The sequence below is a fragment of the Hippopotamus amphibius genome, chromosome 11 (assembly GCF_030028045.1).
Source record: "Hippopotamus amphibius kiboko isolate mHipAmp2 chromosome 11, mHipAmp2.hap2, whole genome shotgun sequence".
Classification (NCBI taxonomy): domain Eukaryota; kingdom Metazoa; phylum Chordata; class Mammalia; order Artiodactyla; family Hippopotamidae; genus Hippopotamus; species Hippopotamus amphibius.
The window spans coordinates 25,016,512-25,037,039 of NC_080196.1; the positions used below are offsets into that span (position 1 = coordinate 25,016,512).

General features: G+C 57.8%; 2 protein-coding genes across 11 annotated transcripts in view; one reads left to right on the forward strand and one right to left on the reverse strand.

The window, feature by feature from the left end:
• Positions 1–637: 637 nt before the first annotated feature.
• On the forward strand, positions 638–3,232 carry LOC130831118 (steroid 21-hydroxylase). Its single transcript, XM_057698809.1, has 10 exons — positions 638–839; positions 926–1,015; positions 1,128–1,282; positions 1,368–1,463; positions 1,573–1,674; positions 1,773–1,859; positions 2,017–2,217; positions 2,474–2,652; positions 2,734–2,837; positions 2,932–3,232. Exons 1-10 carry the CDS (start codon positions 638–640, stop codon positions 3,201–3,203), a joined length of 1,488 nt encoding a protein of 495 aa, XP_057554792.1. The 3' UTR covers positions 3,204–3,232.
• Positions 3,233–3,388: 156 nt separating this feature from the next.
• Positions 3,389–20,528, reverse strand: part of TNXB (tenascin XB) — a 55,792-nt gene continuing 38,652 nt past the window's right edge. For 8 of the 10 annotated variants that reach the window (XM_057698784.1, XM_057698780.1, XM_057698777.1 and 5 more), the window contains 22 exons: positions 19,490–19,786; positions 17,824–18,156; positions 17,037–17,438; positions 14,845–15,174; positions 12,384–12,707; positions 11,580–11,981; positions 10,671–10,958; positions 10,034–10,312; positions 8,472–8,759; positions 7,167–7,490; positions 6,506–6,841; positions 6,110–6,232; positions 5,856–5,999; positions 5,546–5,665; positions 5,297–5,440; positions 5,076–5,206; positions 4,815–4,947; positions 4,568–4,719; positions 4,380–4,476; positions 4,127–4,288; positions 3,880–4,043; positions 3,389–3,524 (listed from right to left, as the gene is read on the reverse strand). In XM_057698784.1, coding sequence (XP_057554767.1) covers positions 3,423–3,524; positions 3,880–4,043; positions 4,127–4,288; positions 4,380–4,476; positions 4,568–4,719; positions 4,815–4,947; positions 5,076–5,206; positions 5,297–5,440; positions 5,546–5,665; positions 5,856–5,999; positions 6,110–6,232; positions 6,506–6,841; positions 7,167–7,490; positions 8,472–8,759; positions 10,034–10,312; positions 10,671–10,958; positions 11,580–11,981; positions 12,384–12,707; positions 14,845–15,174; positions 17,037–17,438; positions 17,824–18,156; positions 19,490–19,786 — 5,075 coding nt within the window. In that variant the 3' untranslated portion in view covers positions 3,389–3,422. The remainder of the gene's footprint in view (positions 3,525–3,879; positions 4,044–4,126; positions 4,289–4,379; positions 4,477–4,567; positions 4,720–4,814; positions 4,948–5,075; positions 5,207–5,296; positions 5,441–5,545; positions 5,666–5,855; positions 6,000–6,109; positions 6,233–6,505; positions 6,842–7,166; positions 7,491–8,471; positions 8,760–10,033; positions 10,313–10,670; positions 10,959–11,579; positions 11,982–12,383; positions 12,708–14,844; positions 15,175–17,036; positions 17,439–17,823; positions 18,157–19,489; positions 19,787–20,528) is intronic. The other 2 variants (XM_057698781.1, XM_057698785.1) reach the window with 2 other exon arrangements.

Below are 20,528 nucleotides of genomic sequence, written 5' to 3' on the forward strand. Positions count from 1 at the left end.
GTGTATGGTAAGAACTCCAAATGGGGACCATTCAATTCTTCAACTTTGGGGAGTGAAATGAGGCACTGTTGCTGATTACACTGGGACTGCAGGTATAAACTGGGATAACGGAGGCAAACCAGGACATCTGGCTCCCCTATCTGTGAGTTAAAAGAAAAACACACAGATCACTTCCATCTCATTTTGTTCTTCAGGCAATCTGGGAGGACGTATCAGGCAGGGGTTGTCATTTTTCTCTCCGAGACAAACTGTGTGGCAGGAAGCTGGTCCAAGGTGGCGGGGGGTGGAGGGGGTGGGGAGTGGGAGAGGGCTCAGGCCCAAGAGTGGACATGTTTCCTTGCACGGTTGACGTGGACACAGAAAGATGATTCTGGCTGTTGAAGAAGGTCAGGGTTGCGTTGCCCTTCCTTTCTTTTTGATCGATGAATGGAAAAAGCTCTGCTCTTTGATAGGTGGACTTTTGAAGGCCAAGAGGACGGGTGCCATTCCCGGAATGTACTATTTTGTGGGCGGGAGAGTGGGCAAGGACCTGAGGGAAGGAGTCAAGGGAGACCTCAGAGCAGCCCAAGTGGCCAGATGGATGGGGGTCTCAAGCGCTATAAGTGGCCAGGCCTCTGCCTCTGCCCGGGTCCCAGCCATGGCGCTCATAGGGCTGCTGCTGCTGCTGCTGCTGCTGGCCGGCGCGCGCCTGCTGTGGGGCCAGTGGAAGCTCAGGAACCTCCACCTCCCACCTCTTGTCCCCGGCTTCCTGCACCTGCTGCAGCCCAACCTCCCCATCTACCTGCTTAGCCTGACTCAGACACTTGGGCCCATCTACAGGCTCCGCCTCGGGCTGCAAGGTAAGTCTGCTCCCTCCCTGGCTCCACCGCAGTGCGGAGGCGGGGTCCTCCCCCACCGCTGACATCCTGCTTCTCCTCTCCCCCAGACGTGGTGGTGCTGAACTCCAAGAAGACCATCGAGGAGGCTCTGGTCAGGAAGTGGGCGGACTTTGCCGGCAGACCCCAGATACCATCCTGTAAGGGGTGGGGGCATTTCTTGGGGAAGACACAGGCTGTGGGACGCAGAGAAAGTCAGGCCCGTGGCTTCCTCGGTCAATTCGACCCCCTGCCCCCAACCCCTACTCACAGACAAGCTGGTGTCTCAGCACTGCCAGGACATCTCACTAGGGGACTACTCCCTGCTCTGGAAGGCCCACAAGAAGCTCACCCGCTCGGCCCTGCTGCTGGGCATTCGCAGCTCCGTGGAGCCCTGGGTGGAACAGCTGACCCAGGAGTTCTGTGAGGTGAGGCTGGACTCCCACAGTCGGCCCGGGTCAGCCGTAGCCCTCCTGGCAGGCCCCCTGTTTGGTTCATGTTCCTTCTCCTCAGCGCATGAGAGCCCAGGCCGGGGCCCCCGTGACCATCCAGAAGGAATTCTCTTTCCTCACGTGCAGGATCATCTGTTACCTCACCTTTGGAGACAAGGTCAAGGCTCTCCTGCCCTCACGTGTGCTCAGCCCCCCTGCCCCCACCCCTGCCCCTCCCCGCCCCTCTCCTGGTTCTGAACTGAAAGGATTCCCTCCTTTTCCGGCAGGAGGACACCTTAGTACATGCCATTCATGACTGTGTCCAGGACTTGATGAAAACCTGGGACCACTGGTCCATCCAAATTTTGGACATGGTTCCCTTTCTCAGGGTGAGGAGGCGGAGCCCTGACACACCTGGTCCTGGGAGAGTGGGGGTGGGGAACAGGCTCCCTTCCCAGCAGCGACACTCTCTTGCTGTCTGCCCTAGTTCTTCCCCAACCCCGGGCTCTGGAGGCTGAAGCAGGCCGTGGAGAACAGGGACCGCATCGTGGAGAAGCAGCTGAGGCGGCACAAGGTGGGAAGCGTGCACGGACCGGGCTCCTCCTCAGCTCACAGCCGTGATGCTGCTGCCCCAGAGCTAGGCAGCTTCTTCGGCATCCTGGACCCGCTGCCCCCCGCTGAACCCCCGCCCCAAGCCAGGCACTCAGGCCGGCTCCTCGTCCCCTCCCCAGGAGAGCATGGCGGCCGGCCAGTGGAGGGACATGGTGGACTGCATGCTACAGGGGCTGAGAAGGCAAAGAGTGGAAGAGGGCCCAGGTCAGCTCTTCGAAGGGCATGTGCATATGTCTGTAGTGGACCTGTTCGTCGGTGGCACTGAGACCACGGCGAGCACCCTTTCCTGGGCTGTGGCATTCCTGCTTCACCACCCTGAGGTATGCCCAGGAGGCAGGCAAAAGGCTCCTTCCTGGCAGCCTGGCCAGGGCAGCGGGAACCCAGCTTACTGAACCCGACGCAGGCTGTGTTGAGGGTGGGGCAGGGGGGCTGGGGGGGGGCTGGGGGGGGGGGCTCTCCTCCTTGGCACAAAGTCTCTTGTGAGTTGCTCCAGGAAACGGTGAGAGGCTGGGCAGCTGCGGGTCAGCTAACAGCAGGGCTTGGACCCTAGACCCCATGCTCGCCCTCATTTCCCAGATTCAGCAGCGACTGCAGGAGGAGTTGGATCGCGAGCTGGGCCCCAGAGCCTCAGACGCCCGAATCCCATACAAGGACCGCGCTCGGCTGCCCTTGCTCAATGCCACCATTGCTGAGGTACTGCGCCTGCGGCCCGTCGTGCCCCTGGCCTTGCCGCACCGCGCCACGCGGCCTAGCAGGTGATTCCCGAGGGGCAGGGATGAGTGGCAAAGGCCCTCAGCAGGGTCCTGGCAGGCCTCTAACGTAACCCTAACCCTCAGTATCTTCGGCTATGACATCCCGGAGGGCACGGTTGTCATCCCCAACCTCCAAGGTGCCCACCTGGACGAGACTGTCTGGGAGCAGCCCCACGAGTTCCGGCCAGGTGCGTGGCAGGGCAGGTGCCCGCGGCCTGGGGGCGGCGGTGGAGGCCGGATGCTGGTGGGCCCTGAACCCCGGGTCTGTCTTTCTGCCTGCAGACCGCTTCCTGGCCCCGCGCGCGAACCCCAGCGCGCTGGCGTTTGGCTGCGGGGCGCGTGTGTGCCTGGGAGAGCCGCTGGTGCGCCTCGAGCTTTTCGTGGTGCTGGTGCACCTGCTCCAGGCCTTCACGCTGCTGCCGCCCGCAGGCGCCCTGCCCTCACTGCAGCCCCATCCCTACTGCGGCATCAACCTCAAGATACAGCCTTTCCAGGTGCGGCTGCAGCCCCGGGGGGCGGAGGCTGGGGCCTGGGCGGGCGCCAGTGACCAGTGATGGGGACAGGACTCGCGCCAGTCACGTGCCTCGGTTTCTCCATTTATTGCTCCCATACAAACCACTACCCTCCCCCCTGTAAACATGGTGCTGTGAGATCGCGGGTGGAGAAGGCTTCCTCTGGTGGCTGGATGGTGAAGGTGGCCCCTGGCTCTTCTCTCAGCGCAACCCCTCAGTGCTCGGCAGTCATAGTGGGGCGCTGGAGGGGTGAGCGACGGCTCAGCCTCCCCTGCCCGGGGGCCGGTAGCTTCTTGGTCTCAGCTTCATTTCCGTGAAGGGCACAGAGAAATCAAAGCCCTTCCAGTAGTACCAGCTCACTCCCTGGGGAAGGGGTTGTTGAGAGAGAGTCAAAGCCCGACATCCCATCTGCTCCCACCTCTGCTTCCCTCTGGGCAGATGGTTCCCAGAAATCAATCAACCATCCTCCCTCTCGTTTTTCTTCTTAAACCCTCAACTACAAAGGACTGAGGCTGAATCCTGAGCTGTCCCTTTACATCCAATAAATCATCTTCTCCTCATGGTAACTTGCTGAGATTGACACTGTTGTTCCATTTCACAGACAAGGGCCCCGGGGTGCTGAGCGGCTCAGTAACCTGTCACACTGCGTGTCACAAACACCCAGGCAGGCCGAGCCTCAACCACCCCCCAGCTCCGTGCTGCCTCCTGGACCTCTCACCTGGTGGTCCACTGTGCTCCCATAGAGCCCGTTGAGGTTGGCATAGTGGCAGTTCCTGTACCACCAGGCCCCTCGGTAAGAGACGGCACAGGAGATGAGCAAGTTGTTTGGGTCTCGGTCACGGGCAGAGAAGACGCTGCCGCTGTGGTAGCTCATGGAGTCCCCTGGGCGGGGCGTGGAGGGAGCAGTGAGGGCCTTTCCTCCCCGCTCCTGCCCCTCCCTGCCCCACCCCAGGCCCACTCCTCACCTGCAGTGCCATGGTAGCCTTCCAGGTGGAGGCGGTAGTACTCATCGGCCGAGTCTACTTGGAAGGAGTCATATTGGGCAAACACAGCCTCGTCCCCGTCCCGCAGGTCCACACGCAAGGAGTAGTCGCCAGCTTTGGTCAGGCTGTGCAGGGCCTCGTTGCCTGGGGGTGGGGAATGTGCGCTCATCAGGGTCCTTGTGTCCACAGGGCCCCCATCCCTTCCCTGGTCTCCCAACCCCTACAAGGCACTCACCCAGCCAGAACTCCCCAGAGATGTTCCCAAAACCGTGGGCATAGTCCTCCCAGTCCCTCCAGAAGTCCGTCTTTCCATCCATGCGGCGCTGGAACACCTGGGAAGCAGGTGGGGGCACCATCAGCCTATGGCTCCTGGCACAACAACCCTGCCCTGAGCAGACCCCTGGGCTTCTGACGGCCACCCACCAGCCAGCCACCCTCATCGGTCTCCATGTCACAAAAGACATTCAGGGGCCTCTCGCGGTTGCCGTTGAGGAAGACGGTGGTGGTCCTTGAGGTGCTGACCCCGTTCTGCATCTCCTCCCCACAGTCCCGGGGAAAGGGGATCCGAAGTCCACCTGGAGAGAGGAGAGTGAGGGGCCAGGCCTTCTTCCAGATCCTAGACCCCTGCTACACACTCAGCCCCCGACCTCAGGTCCCAGCGCCTGAGTACCAGTGGTGAAGGAAGTGGACACGGGCGGAGTGAAGCTGTCGCCCCACATGGCCCGGAGCCATGCGCTGTAGGGGGTGGAGGGAAAGAGGCCGCGGAGCTGGTGAGAGGTGACCCCTCCTGGGAGCAGGATCTCCTGTGGAACAGACAAGGGACAGGTCAGGGCAGAGGGCGGTGGAGCCCCACCTGGAGAGGCAGAGGCAGCACCTCCTGGACTGGAACCCAGGGAGGGAGTCCGCCAGAGAAGCAGCGGGGGGGGGGCACCTGGGTCTGTCCGCCAGGGGTGTTGAAGCTGAGCAGGTAACCCGTTGGGGGGACTTGGGGCGCAGCCCAAGTGAGCAGAGCCGTTCGGGGGGTCACTGCCTTGGCCTCCAAGCCGTGGGGGGCCTCCAACCCTGCGAGGAAGAGGAAGAGAAGACGGAGATGAGGCCCATCCTGGCCCTCTGGCGCCTCCCCCCTCGTCCCATGCACCTCACCGACCGCACCTGTGGTGAAGGTGATGCTGGCTGGGGAGGTGAGGTTGGGGCCCCGAAGGCCACGCAGGGTCGCCGTGTAGTTGGTGTGGAGCACGAGGCCGCGCAGGGGGTGGTCCACGGCGCCGCCAGGGGCGGAGGTGTGTAGCGAGGGGGCTGGGGAAGGGGCGGGGCATCAGCGGCCTGCCCTCCCGGGGCCCGGCCTGCCCTCGGCTCTCCCACCCGGAGCAAGTCCCCTCCAGAGGCCTCAGCCCTGCTCACCCCCTGCGGCTGTGACCTTGACATCATAGGCGTCCACCGGCTCCTGGGGGGGCGTCCAGTGCAGCAGGGCAGATCCTCCCGTCAAGTTCAGTGCACGCAGCTGGGTGGGGCCGTCAGGAACTGGACGAAAGGGCGGGGCTCGGAGCTGCTGCCGCCGCTGGCCCCACCGCTCACCTTCCCAAACTCGGCTGGACCTCTTGTCCGCCACTGGGGCCTCCAACGGCCGCTTTCCCCCTCCATGTCCTCTCTCAGCTCCCTCCCGTGCCCTCATTTTCTCCCCCTCCCTCCCGCCGGGGCCGGACTGGCTCACCTGTGGCGAGGAAGCCTGTGAGAGGCTCACTCTCCTCAAAGCCACGGACGGAGACCACGGTCACCTCGTAGTGAGCGCCTGGGATCAGCCCCTCGAGTTTCTGGGTCCGGGCTCGGCCATCCAGCTGCACACTCTGTGGCTCCCCTGAAAACACACTGGGCTGGGGAGGCGGCCGGGGAGGCAAGCAGGAACTGTAGGGCGGGCAGAGGGCAGGAGGAACGGAGCAAGTGAGGACATGGGCAAAAGGGTATCACCTCCATCTGCCAGCTGGTAGGAAACTTTGAAGCTGTCCACTCTGGACGGTGGGGGCATCCAGCTGACCTTGGCTGAGGTCTCCCTGATTTCGCTGAATTGAAGGTCACGGGGGCTTTCCAGAACTGATGGGAAGGATGTGACAAGGACTGATGGTGAGGGCAGGAAGCAGGGAGGCTCCCGGCCCCTCCTCCTCCTCCCTGGGCCCCACGGCCTCCAGACATGCTCACTACCACCCCCCTTTCCTCTAGACCTGGAAACGGAGGCTGCTCTGCAGATTCCAAGCTCTCTACCACTCACCAACTTCCCCTCCGGCTGAGGCACTAGGTCCCACCCTATGAAGTACAAAGACACCCACTTTGGGGCAGCACGTGTTTGTGCTCAGCATGGGGCCTTACCTGGGCTGAGGGTCCGGGCTGTGCCCTGGACACTGTCGGCCTTGTGGGGCCCGCGCAGCCCATACAACGTAAGGGTATACAAGGTCCCTGGATGCAGGTCCCGGAGCACAGCTGAGCGCCGTGTGCCCGGCACCGTCAGCTCTCGCTGCTGCGGGGGCCGTGGATGTGGCTCCAGCGTGCTTGGTGATGGGACCCCATAGCGGAGCAGGAAGGAGTCAAAGGCCTCGGGTGGGGCCTCCCAGTTGAGCCGCAGCGAGCTGGTGGTCACATCAGTCACCGACAGGTGGGACAGGTGGGGCCCTGGCTCTCCGGGGGTCTGACCAGCAGGAGCTGACCCTGCGGAGTGGGTGGGAGAGAAGGGTTTGGAGACAGAAGCACACCAGCTGGGTGACCTGGGACATGTCCCTTCTACCACCCCATCCTGGCCCTCATTTCCGCAACTGTAAAATGGAGCTAATGAGGGGCTGGCACCCACAGGTCGGACCCATAATGACAACGTGTGTGGGTAGAGCCAAGGGCTGCCCGTGCGCCCCTTCCTCCCTCCATGGCGCCCGCCCTGTGCTTGTCCCTGTGGGCACCACTTCTGGGCACCCCTCTTGCCTTTTCAGTCCCAGACAAGAGGCAGGCAAGGCCAAGACGCAGGGCCCTCCCCCGGTGGTACCTGTGGTGCCCTCAGCTGAGACGGGCCCCAGGCGCTTCCCTTCATGGAGGCCGTAGAGGAAGAACTTGTAGGAGGAGCTGGGCTCCAGGTCTGACACGAGGACCTTGTTCTGGTCGCCACCCACGAGCAAGGCCTGGGGCTGCCCATCTCTGTTCTGATACTGGACCACGAAGGAGTCAAAGGGGCCCTGGGCCACACTCCATGAGAGGTGCAGGGAGTCTGGGGACACGTCCTTCACTGCCAGGGCCCCTAGGCGGGGCCCTTCAGGGGGCTGGGGGGCCTCTGTGGCTGGGTGCCAGGGTGCTGGTGTGTCCTCTTCTGGGGCTGCATGGGAGAAGCCCAGGGAGAAGCTGAGCAGGGGGTGCGGCGGGACCCTCCCATGCATCTCGCCCTCCAGAAGGCGAGCATGGCTGGCCCGAAGCTGGGGTGGCGGTGTGGGGACTTCAGGGTCCCGGCCATGGCAGCCAGGTGGAGAGAAGAGAGGGACTGAGGGTCTCCTAGCATCTTCCTTCTCTTGAATATGCCACATCCCTGCGTGGGCACTGACTCCTGCCACCCCTGGGCCTCTCTGAGCACCAGCCCAGTGGCCCCACGACCTCTCTGTGGGGCTCCTGTGCTGTCTGAATCCAGTGCTTGCTTTCCATGTCTCCGCCCCAGTGTCTCCGTGCGCCCCACTCCAGATGTCTGCATGGGCCCTGACTTGAGGCAGGACTAGCTCAGTCCCTCCCTGAGCTCAGGGCATGTGGTCCTCCCTGCTGACAAGAGCCAAGGATGGAACTGGCTGGTGAACTTGAAGGGCGAATCCTGCCGGCCAGGTCGGCCCGTCCCCGCCAGGCTGATCTGAGGTATGTGTTAGGAAGTCTGGAAGGGGAGCGCCACCAGTGCAGCCACTCCCGCTGGTTTCTATGCCCCTGGCCTGCTGTGTTTTCCAGTAATTTTCCATTTGAGAAAATGGCCCTGACTCATCCATGGGAGGGGGTTTGCCCTTATCTGGGCATGGCCACCGTGCCAGGAGGTAAGAGCCACCCCAGTAGAGTAATGGGGGCAGCTGGCAGCACTGGGGCTGGCCAGGGTCGGGGATGAGGGGCCACTGCAGGGCTTTGCCTTGCCGCCTGTCCTCCTGGCTCCTGCTTTTGATGGACCCCTCAATCACGCTGGTTCCGAGGCCCTTCCTCCCCAGAGCCCTGGACAGGGCCCCCTTCCCCCCCCCACCTCGCCCACTTCTGCCAGACCTCCAGCGCAGAGGTGTGAGGACACCCGCTCAGGTCGGTTTGCTGGGACCAAGCAGGGCAGCCCCCTGCTCACCTGTCACTCCCAGGACCGAGGCGGGGCCCAGGCGCTGTCCTCTGAGGAGCCCATAGAGCAGAAACTTATATTTCCTGCCAGGCTTCAGGCCGTCTATGGTGACGTCCCTCTGGTCTGCGGCCACAGGCACCACCTGGGGCTGCCCATCTGTATCCCTGTACTGGACCACAAAGGAGTCAAAGGGGCCCTGGGCCACCGTCCACAGGAGTCGCAGGGAATCCGGGGTCTCATCCGTCACCATCAGCGCCCCCAGGCGGGGTGAGGGCTGCCTCTCCTTCTCCAGGGGAGCTGTAAGGAGAGCAGGGGTCGGGGGAGAGAACCGTAGGTAAGAGCTGCCTTCACCTCAGCCCTGGCAACCTTTGGGAGGAGGGAGGGCCAGCCACCTGGGGAGAGAGACAGGCTGCTCCTGCCCTGCCCCGAACGAAGGAGCCCAGGCTCCTCCTCTGAAGGCCACTGCCCAGGCTCCTTCCTGCCCCCACTCCCTGCCCTCTGGGATCAGGGTGCAGTAAACACATAAAAGATCACCTCATGAGAGAACAGTGGCTGGGACTGCAGGAAAGGCATCAGTTTCCCCCTGACCCCCAGCCCCCCCAGAGCAGGAATGTGGCCAGAGCTGAGAAAGGCTCCCAGAGGGTGTCTGGGTTGTCAGGGAGACGCCCCCAAATAGTCAGAGCTAGGCTGAGCAGCCAGCCGAGCTCATGGGCTCCCATCATCCGGCCATAAATTCCCCCTCACTCGCCATCAGCCCGGGCCCTCCCTTCCACCTGCTTCCGCAGCCCTGCACTAACGCTGCTAGACCAGGGTGGGGCACGGGGAGAAGCCAGGGGCAGAGCCGAGAGGACGAAAGGCAGAGCAGAGCACAAAGGAGTCTTGTCTAGGTGGGTGTGGGTGTTGACTGACGGGGGTTGGAGAAGCCCATATCCAGTCTCCACAATGAGGGTTTGGGGAAGAGAATTATGCAGTCTGAGAGCCCCAGGCCCCAACTGGCAGTGCGCCCCATCTTTGTCTGGCCAGGGTGACTCATGGTCCTGGAGGTGGGGTAAAGGTCAGTGACCCACCTCCACCCCTTCCTTGGGGGGCTGAGTCATGGGCACAAGACTCCAGATTTTTCCATAGTCTTTTTGCAGCCAAACCCTCCCATATTTTCCACTTCTTGCCGTAGAGCTGGAATGGAGGGAGGAGGATGTGAACATTTACCGAGCCCCGGCAGATTTTATTCATAACCGTTATGCAGGTGTGGAAACTGAGGTTCAAGGAAAAGAAGAGGCCTGTTCAAGGCCACACAGCTGGCAATCAGAATTTGAACACAGGTCTGCTTGGCTCCAGAGTCTGAGTTCTTTTTGTTATATTGCCAGTTGGTGAATGAAGGAAATAAATGCTCAGAACAGTGCCTGGCATTCAGTAGGGACTCCATAAATATTTGCTTCTGGTGTTCCGATTGTCATGCCAAGACTGAAGAGAGGAGAATAAACTTTGTGGGAAGGCCCCAGGGCCAGCTCTGGGGGCTCAGGTGAAAGGCAGCTCTGGAAAAGGCAGGGGGCGGACGCAGGGCCAGGGCTCACCTGTGCTGCCTTCAGCGGAGATGGGGCCCAGCCGCTTCCTGCCTGCCAGCCCGAAGAGCAGCAACTTATATTTCCTATTGGGCTCCAGGCTCGGGATGGTGATCTCACGTTGGTCTGAGGCCACAGGCACCACGTGGGACTGCCCATCCCTGTCCTTGTACTGGACCACGAAGGAGTCAAATTCGCCCTCAGGGACTGTCCAGGAGAGGCCCATGGAATCCGGGGTCACATGCGTCACTGTCAGCTCCCCCAGGCGGGGAGAAGGTTTCGTGTCTGGGACTGGAAGAGAGAGAGGTACACGGAACGCGACAGAAATGAAGCAGACAGAGCCTCCTTGGGGTGCTAGGGCTCTGGGCACTGGTTCTGGGTGCTGGGAGGGGGTGACCAGCTCACATGTCAGGGAGCGGGGAGGCAAAGGAGTAGGGATAAAAGAGGGGCCAGGGAAGAAAGCAAGTGTCCCTTGGGATGTAGGAGGAGTGGGATGGGAATGGGGGCTAAAGGGGGTACTCAGGACCTGGATTTCACTGGACCCAGTACATAAATGAGTCTGTGCAGCACAGAAACGTGAAATTCCACAAGGGAGTGGAGGAGGGTCAGGAGGCTCCAGGGGCAAACGCAGTCTCCAGCCGTCACTCACGGGTCTTTGCATCCGCAGAGACTGGGCCGTGTCGTTTCTCATCCTGGAGTCCGAAGAGTAGGAACTTGTACTTGCGGGCAGGGGCCAGACCTGAAACCGTGACCTCTCGGAGGTCTCCATCCGCGGGCACTGCCTGGGGCCGCCCCTGCACATCCTTGTATTGGACCAGGAAGGAGTCGAAGGGGCCCTGGTCCACCGTCCAGGAGAGGTGCACTGTGTCCGAGGTCACGGCCGCCACAGCCAGCTCCCCCAGGCGGGGTGCCACAGGGGGCTCTGTAGTCAGGGAGTCTGGAACAGAGCAGAGGAGGCTGAGGTCAACGGCAGGACGCTGGGCCAGAGAGAGAGGGCTATCTCCCGGCTATGAAATGAACATTTGTAGCAAACGCTTCTAACTGCTTATCGTGTCCTAGGCATTGCTGTAAGCAGCTCACAAACAGATGAAGTAGATGCTTTTCTCTTTATCACCCTCATTTTGCGGGTGATCATGTTTCTTAACCCCTCTGCGGCACAGAGAGGTTAAGAAACATTAGCAAAATCACCAAGTCAGTGCCTTCAGGGCAGGATTCAAACCTAGAGAACCTGGTTCTGCAGCCACACCTTGAGCCACTTAAAACGCTTGGTCAGGGAGGCTGAGGAGGGCACACATGAACAACTGAGCAAGCCTGAGGTTCTGGATCACGAAGGGAGGAAGGAAGCTGAGATGTAGGAGGCACGGGCTCCCTGCCCAGCTGACCCCAAACACACTGTCCGTCAGTCCACACTCAATGCAAGGATGAGTTGGATCCTCAGCACCACGTGAGAACAGAGAGGGACCCAGAGGCCCCTCCGTGAGGTGTACTGAGATCCAAAGGCGGAAACAAGAGAACAACAGAGAGAAACCTAGGGGCCAGGGCCTGCCCCCTCACTCACCGGTCACGCCCACGGTGGTCACGGGGCCCACACGCTGCCCGCCGTGCAGGCCATACAGGTGCATCTTGTACTTGTGCCTGGGCTCCAGGCCCCCAACGGTCACCTCACTCTCTTCGCCCCTGACACGCACCACCTGGGGCCCATCTCTGCCCTTGTACTGGACGGTGAAGGAGTCGAAGTGGCCCTGGGGGACGGTCCAGGAGAGGCTCAGCGAGTCCGGGGAGGATCCTGTCACCGTCAGCTCCCCCAGGAGGGGCTCCTCGGGGGCCTCTGGGGCCTCAGTGCTGGGTTCTGTGGGGCTGGGGGTCTCTTCCATCTCTGTGGGGCTGGGGGTCTCTTCCATCTCTGTGGGGCTGGGGGTCTCTTCCATCTCTGTGGAGCTGGGGGTCTCTTCCTCTGCAGCTGAGAAGGAGAGACACAGAGAGGGTGAGGCAGGGTCCCTGGGAAATGTCCTTGGGTCTCCTCCCAAGCCTTGGCTCTGACTCTGGGCCCTGAAGTCAGTTCAGAGAAGCCTGTCCTTGGGGCTGGGTGGTCCTGCTCAGCTGACATCTCATAAACATGGCTGGAGACTCTGGGGTCAGCTGTAGGGGACCAGGGCAGCCACCAGCATGGCTCACGGAGGCCCTTCTCTGCCCAGGAGGACCTGCTGGTCCTCAGGGAGCCCGGGGAAGGGGACGGGGAGGCACAAAGGGCACCATGGCTCAGCCTCGAGTAGAGGGGCCTCCTGTACCCCACTCGCCCATCACCTGAGAGAGGGTGATCCTCCCACTAGGTCCCACCCTAGGGCTTCCACTGTCCACTCACTTGTCACCCCGATGACAGAGACGGGGCCCATGCGCTGGCCACCGTGGAAGCCGTACAGGTTCATCTTGTACTTTTGGTCTGGCTCCAGGCCTGAGATGGTGACCCCGTCCTCGTGCCCTGGCACCCTCACCACCTTGGGCTGCCCGTCCCCGTTCTTGTACTGGACCAGGAAGTGGTCAAAGTGGCCCTCGGGGACAGTCCAGGAGAGGCTCAGGGAGTCGGGGGTGGCGTCCGTCACTGCCAGCTCCCCCAGGCGAGGCTTGACGGGAGGCTCGGGGGCCGCAGTGTACAGGGCTTGGGTGGTCACGGCTTCATAGTCTGGAGCTGGACAGATACATACAGGACAGGGGAGGCCTCCTCAGTCCTCAATTCAGCATATAAAAGGGTGTATTACAAAAATAAAATAATAAGGACCAGGGTGTGTCTGTCCACAGTAGCTGTAACTCCTATTCCTTCTGGTCCCTTTAATGCCGGCCTTCCTGTCACCTTACCCTCATCGACCCTGCCCTCACTCGCTACCTACCAGCACCCCTCCTCAGTCACAGGCCCACACGGCCACTGTGCTCCGGGCCTCCCTCCACTGCGGTCTTATTGGCATCTCTCTCCCTTTTGCTTGTGTCTTGACTCCCAGACAGCTCAGAACCCCCACCCCCCTTCTCCAATCAGAAACCTGGACTCTTCCTGGATGTGTTCCTCTCCCCAGCTGCCAGCAGACTCAGAGCACCCAATTCTCTCTCTCCTGTGTGTCCTCACTCCCCACACCTGCAGCCCCACCATCCCTGTCTGGGCCGCCTTTACCTGTCACCTGGGTTACCACCTCCCTGTGGGTCTCTCTGCCTCCCTCCTCCATCTGTTCTTCACAGGGAGGCAAAATGAGCCTTTAAATGCACGTCTGATGGTGTCTGTCTCGGCTTAAAACTGTGCAGCAAACTCTTTATCCCTGGGAGAAATCCCTGGCTTCCTGATGGGTCCCTACCTCTCCACTCCCATCTCAACACCATCTTCTGGGACTTCCCTCGTGGTGCAGTGGTTAAGAATCCTCCTGCCAATGCAGGGGACACGGGTTCAGTCCCTGGTCCAGGAAGATCCCACATGCTGCGAAGTAACTAAGCCCATGTGCCACAACTACGGAGCCTGCACTCTAGAGCCCGCAAGCCACAACTATTGAGCCCACGCGCATGCACGCCTACAGCCTTTGCTCTGCAACAAGAGAAGCCACCGCAATGAGAAGCTGTGTACCACAACGATGAGTAATGCCCACTCACCGCAGTTAGAGAAGGCCCGCGCACAGCAATGAAGACCCAATGCAGCCAATAAATTAATTTTTAAAAAAGAGACTATCTCCCCCACTCAAAGGATTTCATACAAAATGCTCTCATGTGCAGGGATGTTTCTAGTTTCTAGGCTTTGTACCAGCTGTGACATTGATCTGATGCCCCCTTCATCCTATCTCTAGGTGTCACCAAGCTAACGCCTGCCCGATGTCAGGTCTCAGCTGTCCTGTGGGAACCTGTGGGCAGGCATGCTGGTGTAGGCATTGCTGCCCAGTCTTGGCTTCGCCGCGGGGCTTCCTGTCATGTACACATCCCCATTGCTGGTTCACAGACATAGGATAAGAACTGGTTCCTCTGCCGCATCAGAGGTTTATCTCGGTGAACCTCCTCAGTACCTGGTTCAGGCCACCCACATCTTTGTTGAACCACTGGCGTCATAAGTCTGTTAATACCAGAACCATGAGGCCAGGGAGCATTTCAGTCAAGATGCTGCATCCTGAGCACGTTCTGTCTTCCTCCACAGCCTCCAGTCAACTACATAGAGGCTGAGTCTCTGTGAGGACTCAGGGATGCAAGCACGATTCTGTCCAAGAGATTCTAAGAAAGTGTCCAATTCCTTTGTTGTGAGACGCTTTAGCAAAGTGTGGTCCTTGGACCAGCAGCATCAGTCAGCATCATGGAGGATTTTATTTGCTTTTTGTTGTTGTTTGTTTTTTCTTGGCTGTGTTGGGTCTTAGTTGTGGCATGCGGGATCTTTCATTGAGGTACAAGGGCTCTTCATTGCGGTGTGCGAGCTTCTCTCTCTAGTTGTGGCTCACAGGCTTTCTAGTTGTGGCTCACGTGCTCAGCAGTTGCGGTGCACAACTTAGTTGCCCCACAGCATGTGGGATCTTAGTTCCCCGACCAGGGATCGAACCCATGTCCCCTGCATTGGAAGGCGGATTCTTAACCAGTGGACCACCAGGGAAGTCCCTCATGGAGGATTTTAGAAATGCAGAAATCCTCTGGCCCCACTCCAAACCTGCTGAATCTGAATCTGCCTTTTAATAAGATCCCCAGGCCATCTGATGTTCCAAAGAAGACGTGCTGTTGAGAATATTTATGTTTTCACAAAGACAGTAATAAAGGGAAACTCTTCCAGGACCTGTCTTCCCCACCCTGCATCCCACTCCCCCAACTTCACTCACCAGTCACGCCCACAGTGGACACGGGGCCCACGCGCTGCCCGCTGTGCAGGCCATACAGGTTCATCTTGTACTTGCGCCCGGGCTCCAGGCCCTCAACAGTCACCTCACTCTCCTCGCCCCCGACACGCACCACCTGGGGCCCGTCCCTGCCCTTGTACTGGACGGTGAAGGAGTCGAAGTGGCCCTGGGGGACGGTCCAGGAGAGGCTCAGCGAGTCCGGGGAGGATCCTGTCACCGTGAGCTCCCCCAGGAGAGGCTCCTCGGGGGGCTCCAGGGCCGCTGTGCTCGGCTCTGTGGGGCTGGGCGTCTCCTCCACAACCTCCTGGGGGGCTGAGAAAAGAGAATGGGGGTAGAGGCTTAGATGGCGACGATGGTGATGTCAGCAGGGAGAACCGGGTGCATCCAGCAAAATACTCCTCGAGCTGCAAGACTGGAGGCTTGCACAGCCTCTGGGGGCATCATCGGGGGACTCCGCGCAGGAGAGACTGAGACGGGCTTGACCCTGTCACGTACTGGCTGGCGGGCACCATGAACCTTCAGAAGGCAATTTGGATGTAGGTTTCAGAAGCCAAAATACCGCTCATTTCCCTTGACCCAATAGTCTCATTTCTGGGCAGCTCTCCTAAGAAAATTATTAAAAAGCAGGAAAAGTTGTATCATTTTGGGATTATTCATGACAGCAAAATGTGTCAGGGTGCCAAAGGAACCGCAGAAGAAGATTAATTTTGCTATGGTACTTTCAGCATGAAGCATCAAATACCCATTAAAAGGGTGATTAGTGCAGGCTGTGCAGCCACAGGGTAAATGCTCTCAATGTAACTTGTGTACAAAAAAAATAAGAGCCAAGAATTATATGAATACTGTGCAACCTTAAAACATGCCCTGCGTGGCAAATGCAGACAGGATGTATTACACACATTGTCATGAATGGTGGTTCCTGGGTCAGAAGGTGGTCCAATGAGACATTTTTCCCCTTGCTTTCCAGACTTTCCATCATGCTGCTATATTCTTTTCAGAGAAAAATTCAGACTTAAAAAGAAATCCTGGATTATAAAAATTAGTAATCTGGTGGAGGATGTGCGGTGGGGACATATGTCCCTCTGTACTTTGCATGTGCTTGTGATTTGCATGATAGAGGGTCCCTCTGTCTGGAGCATCTTCATGAGAGGAGAGTGAACCTCACAGAGGCAGTGACTCATCCCCTAAAAGATCAACTTTCAGAGGGGCTGGGTTCTTCCACGTGCAGAGGGACCTTGGTGAAATACTGTCACCAGGCATAAGAATCTTGCTGACAGAGACTTAGAAAAGCCAGCCTAACTGCAATTTTGGAATTTAATTCACCTTGTGATTTTTTCCTCCTAATTTCTTAGAGATTAGAAATTGTAACTTTTTCATAATCAGAAATGAAAAAAGTTGCAAGAATGATGAGGGGAAAAGACAGAAGGAACACAAGAGAGCAGAAGATGAGGGGAAAAGACAGAAGGAACACAAGAGAGTAGAAGACATATTGAAAACAATTTTTTCCCTGATTATAAAAGAAACACTTGTCATTTATGAAAATGTAAACAACACAGAATAGAATAAAACAGAAAAAAAAGTAATGGAACATTCTATTCTGTCTCATAAACCATGCATCCCACGGGTGTTTCCTTCCAGTTGTCTTACCACGCAAGTTATTTTCAAGTGGTTGCGATTAGCCTCCTTAGAAAAACGTAGACTCTTTTTTTCACTGTAATAATATAAAGTAATTGTCTTATGTTGAAACATTTCAATGATGCCATAATAGGTCATCTTAGAGATGTTGTCTAATTACTTAGTCATCTCAATGTGGTTTGATGTTGGGTTGTTTCTTTTCCTTTTTCTTTCTTTCTTTCTTTCTTTCTTTTTTTACTGTGATTTGTGATTAAGATGGAAAGAAAAGGAAATTGTAGTAAAGTCAGGCTTGGTCTGTGCCTGACACATTTCACGCTTGGAGGGAGCCAGTGGCTGACCATCAGCGGAGGCCACGCCAGTGTGGACAATGAGGCTGTAGGTTAGCAAAGGGCAGACAACTACACGCAGGTCATAGTCCAGGGCCATGGAGGGCATAAAAGGGGGCCAAAGGCTGGTGAAAGAACAGAACAGTCAACCAGGTCACCCATGAGGAAAAGGTAGTTCTTCCCCAAGACCTCCTGAGCCCTGTCCTCACTCACCAGTCACGCCCACAGTGGACACGGGGCCCACGCGCTGCCCCCCGTGCAGGCCATACAGGTGCACCTTGTACTTGCGTCCGGGCTCCAAGCCCCCAACAGTCACTTCACTCTCCTCGCCCCAGACACGCACCACCTGGGGCCCATCTCTGCCCTTGTACTGGACGGTGAAGGAGTCGAAGTGGCCCTGGGGGACGGTCCAGGAGAGGCTCAGCGAGTCCGGGGAGGATCCTGTCACCGTCAGCTCCCCCAGGAGGGGCTCCTCGGGGGGCTCTGGGGCCTCAGTGCTGGGTTCTGTGGGGCTGGGGGTCTCTTCCATCTCTGTGGGGCTGGGGGTCTCTTCCATCTCTGTGGGGCTGGGGGTCTCTTCCATCTCTGTGGAGCTGGGGGTCTCTTCCTCTGCAGCTGAGAAGGAGAGACACAGAGAGGGTGAGGCAGGGTGCTCGGGAGATGTCCTTGGTCTCCTCCCGAGCCTTGGCCCCGACTGGGGGCCCTGAGTTCAGTTCAGAGGGGCCTAAGGAGGCTGGTGGTCCTGTTCAGTCCACACCTCACACACTTGTCCGGAGCTCTGAGGTCAGCTATGGGGGACCAGGGCAGCCACCAGCACTGCTCACGGAGGCCCTTCTCTGCCCAGGGGAACCCATCAGTCCTCAGGGAGCCCAGGGGAGGCACAAAGGGCACCATGGCTCAGCCTCGAGTAGAGGGGCCTCCTGCACCCCCCTCACCCATCACCTGAGGGAGGGTGATCCTCCCACTAGGTCCCACCCTAGGGCTTCCACTGTCCACTCACTTGTCACCCCGATGACAGAGACGGGGCCCACGCGCTGGCCACTGTGGAAGCCGTACAGGTTCATCTTGTACTTTTGGTCTGGCTCCAGGCCCGAGATGGTGACCCCGTCCTCGTGCCCTGGCACCCTCACCGCCTTGGGCTGCCCGTCCCCATTCTTGTACTGGACCAGGAAGTGGTCAAAGTGGCCCTCGGGGACAGTCCAGGAGAGGCTCAGGGAGTCGGGGGTGGCGTCCGTCACTGCCAGCTCCCCCAGGTGAGGCTTGATGGAAGGCTCGGGGGCTGCAGTAGGCAGGTCTTCTGGGGCTGGGGTCATTTCTTGGTGTTTTTCTGAGGCTGGATTAAGGGACAAAGAGAATGGGTGGACAGTCTTTGGGCTTTGTGAGATGGATTCTGGGGTTTCTCCCAGACACACCAGGGCCCTGCAGCCTGGACACCAGTGCCTCAGGGTTAAGACATCATTTCTCTGATTTGACTGTTCAGTTTCTAGGGGACAGAGCACACACTCGTGGAGATGTCAAGATGGTAGGGTGGGACCCCCATGACCTCAGCATGTGCAGCATGGAACCTGTAGGAGCTGCTGAGTGAATTCATTTAGTGGGACAGGACTAATGCTTGGTAACAGCATCACACCTAGCAGACACACAGCATCAGGAGGTGCGTACGCTCAGGTTCCTCAGTATTTTCCTTTAATACCTCCTCTGGTTTGGAAGGCTTTTCAGAGCATTTGAGAAACTAATTAAGATTTCACAGTTGAAGGCAAAGAGATGAGACCACACGAGATCATCTTTGCAGTTGGGTTGCTTTTGGACCTTGTATTAATTCTCTTGCCAGCTTACGGCAGGGATGACCCGTCATGCCCACAGATTTCTTTTGTCTTTTCTGTTCTGTATAGGTTTTTATTCTGCCTTCATAGCTGAATTACAAAATCATCGTGTTTCGTATCTCCACTGTGTTTGGGAACCAGGTTTTAAGCATGTAAGGGTAACAGCTACAAAAGAACTTACCAAAAGCACCAACAGCCACGTTAGGGACTAATTAATGAAGAGAAGTGCCTTGTTAAGCTGCAGATATGACTAGTATTAACTACGGAAGTAATAGTGTCCAGGTTTGCAGGAGTCCATGTTGATATAGCACACATGTGTATCAGTTTGGGGGCTGGGGAACAAATACAATTTTACCCACTGAAATCAATGAGAATTATGAGAATTCACCCCAAGGGTTTTCAAGAACTAATTTTCTTCCTCAGAAGAGGGAGCCTGTAGTTACCAAACACTGCATGTGAGCCAAGCCACATTCATGCCCACCCTGCCAGACAGGTGTCATTATTCCTTCTGCACGGATGAGGAAAGGGAGGCACAGAGAGGTTGCGTGACTCTCGAGGTCAGACAGCTTTAATGGGCCGAGGCTAGGGCTGGCCCCAGGTCTGCCTAAGTCTGTGTTATTTCCCTGGTACCCCGCCTCTTCAAGGACTCAAAAAGCCCACATGTAACGGGTAAGACAACTAAGGTGACACCAAAGGCCCAGAGTGAAGACAGGGGCAGAACTGTTCCCAGGAGCTTGGGAGGCTCAGTCTCAAGAACAGTGGGAGAAAAACACCTGAGTACTGGCAATAAAAGGGAAACTGAGTCCAGCTCAGGGCAGGGCCAGTGTCCCACTGCACACTCACCGGTTAAACCGACAGTGGAGACAGGGCCCACGCGCTGGCCACCGTGGAAGCCGTACAGGTTTATCGTGTACTTTTGGTCTGGCTCCAGGCCTGAGATGGTGACCCCATCCTCGTGCCCTGGCACCCTCACTGCCTTGGGCTGTCCATCTCCGTTCTTGAACTGGACCAGGAAGTGGTCAAACTGGCCCTCGGGGATGGTCCAGGAGAGGCCCAGGGAGTCAGAGGTGGTGTCTGTCACAGTCAGCTCTCCCAGGTGTGGCTTCAAATGGGGGCTGGCAGGGGGCTCCTCTTCAGGGGCTGGGAAGAGATGCAAACAGAATCGTTCCTGTTGCTGGAAGGAACTGTTGGGGCCCTGCTCTTCTGGATTCAGGCCAGAAGGTGGGCCAGCTTTGTGGGCCTAACTTAAGATCCATTTCTGGGGACTTCCCTGGTGGTCCAGTGGTGAAGAATCTGTGCCTCCACTGCAGGGGGCAAAGGTTTGATCCCTGGTTGGGGAACTAAGATCCCACATGCCCTGTGGTGCACTAAAAACCAAACCAAAACAAACAAACAAAAGATCCACTTCCACTTCCAATCATCAAAATCTCTTTGTGACCTTGTTAGGTCCGTCAAACGTGCCAGGCAGCCTCTTGCTTCAAGGCCTTTGCAATGACTGTTCCCTCTGCCTGAATGTTCTTTCCCCAGATGTCAGCATGGCTCACGTTCACACTTCCTTTAAGTCTTCATTCAAATGTCACCTTCCCTGTAGGGTCTTCCCTGACCACCCTATTTAAAATCCCAATTCTCCCAATTGCAGCCTATCTTTCTTTTTTTCTTTCTTTTTTTTTTTTTTAACAATTTGATTTTTTTTTTTCTTATTAGTAATGTATCTATGGCAATCCCAATCTCCCAGTTCATCCCCCCATCTTTCTTATTTGGACCTAATTCCAGTAACAAATTGCAAAATGACAATTATGACAATCAGGAAACTGTAGCACTACCTGGATATCTGATGATATTAAAGGAATGAGTGTTCATTTTTAAAAGTACAATCACTGTA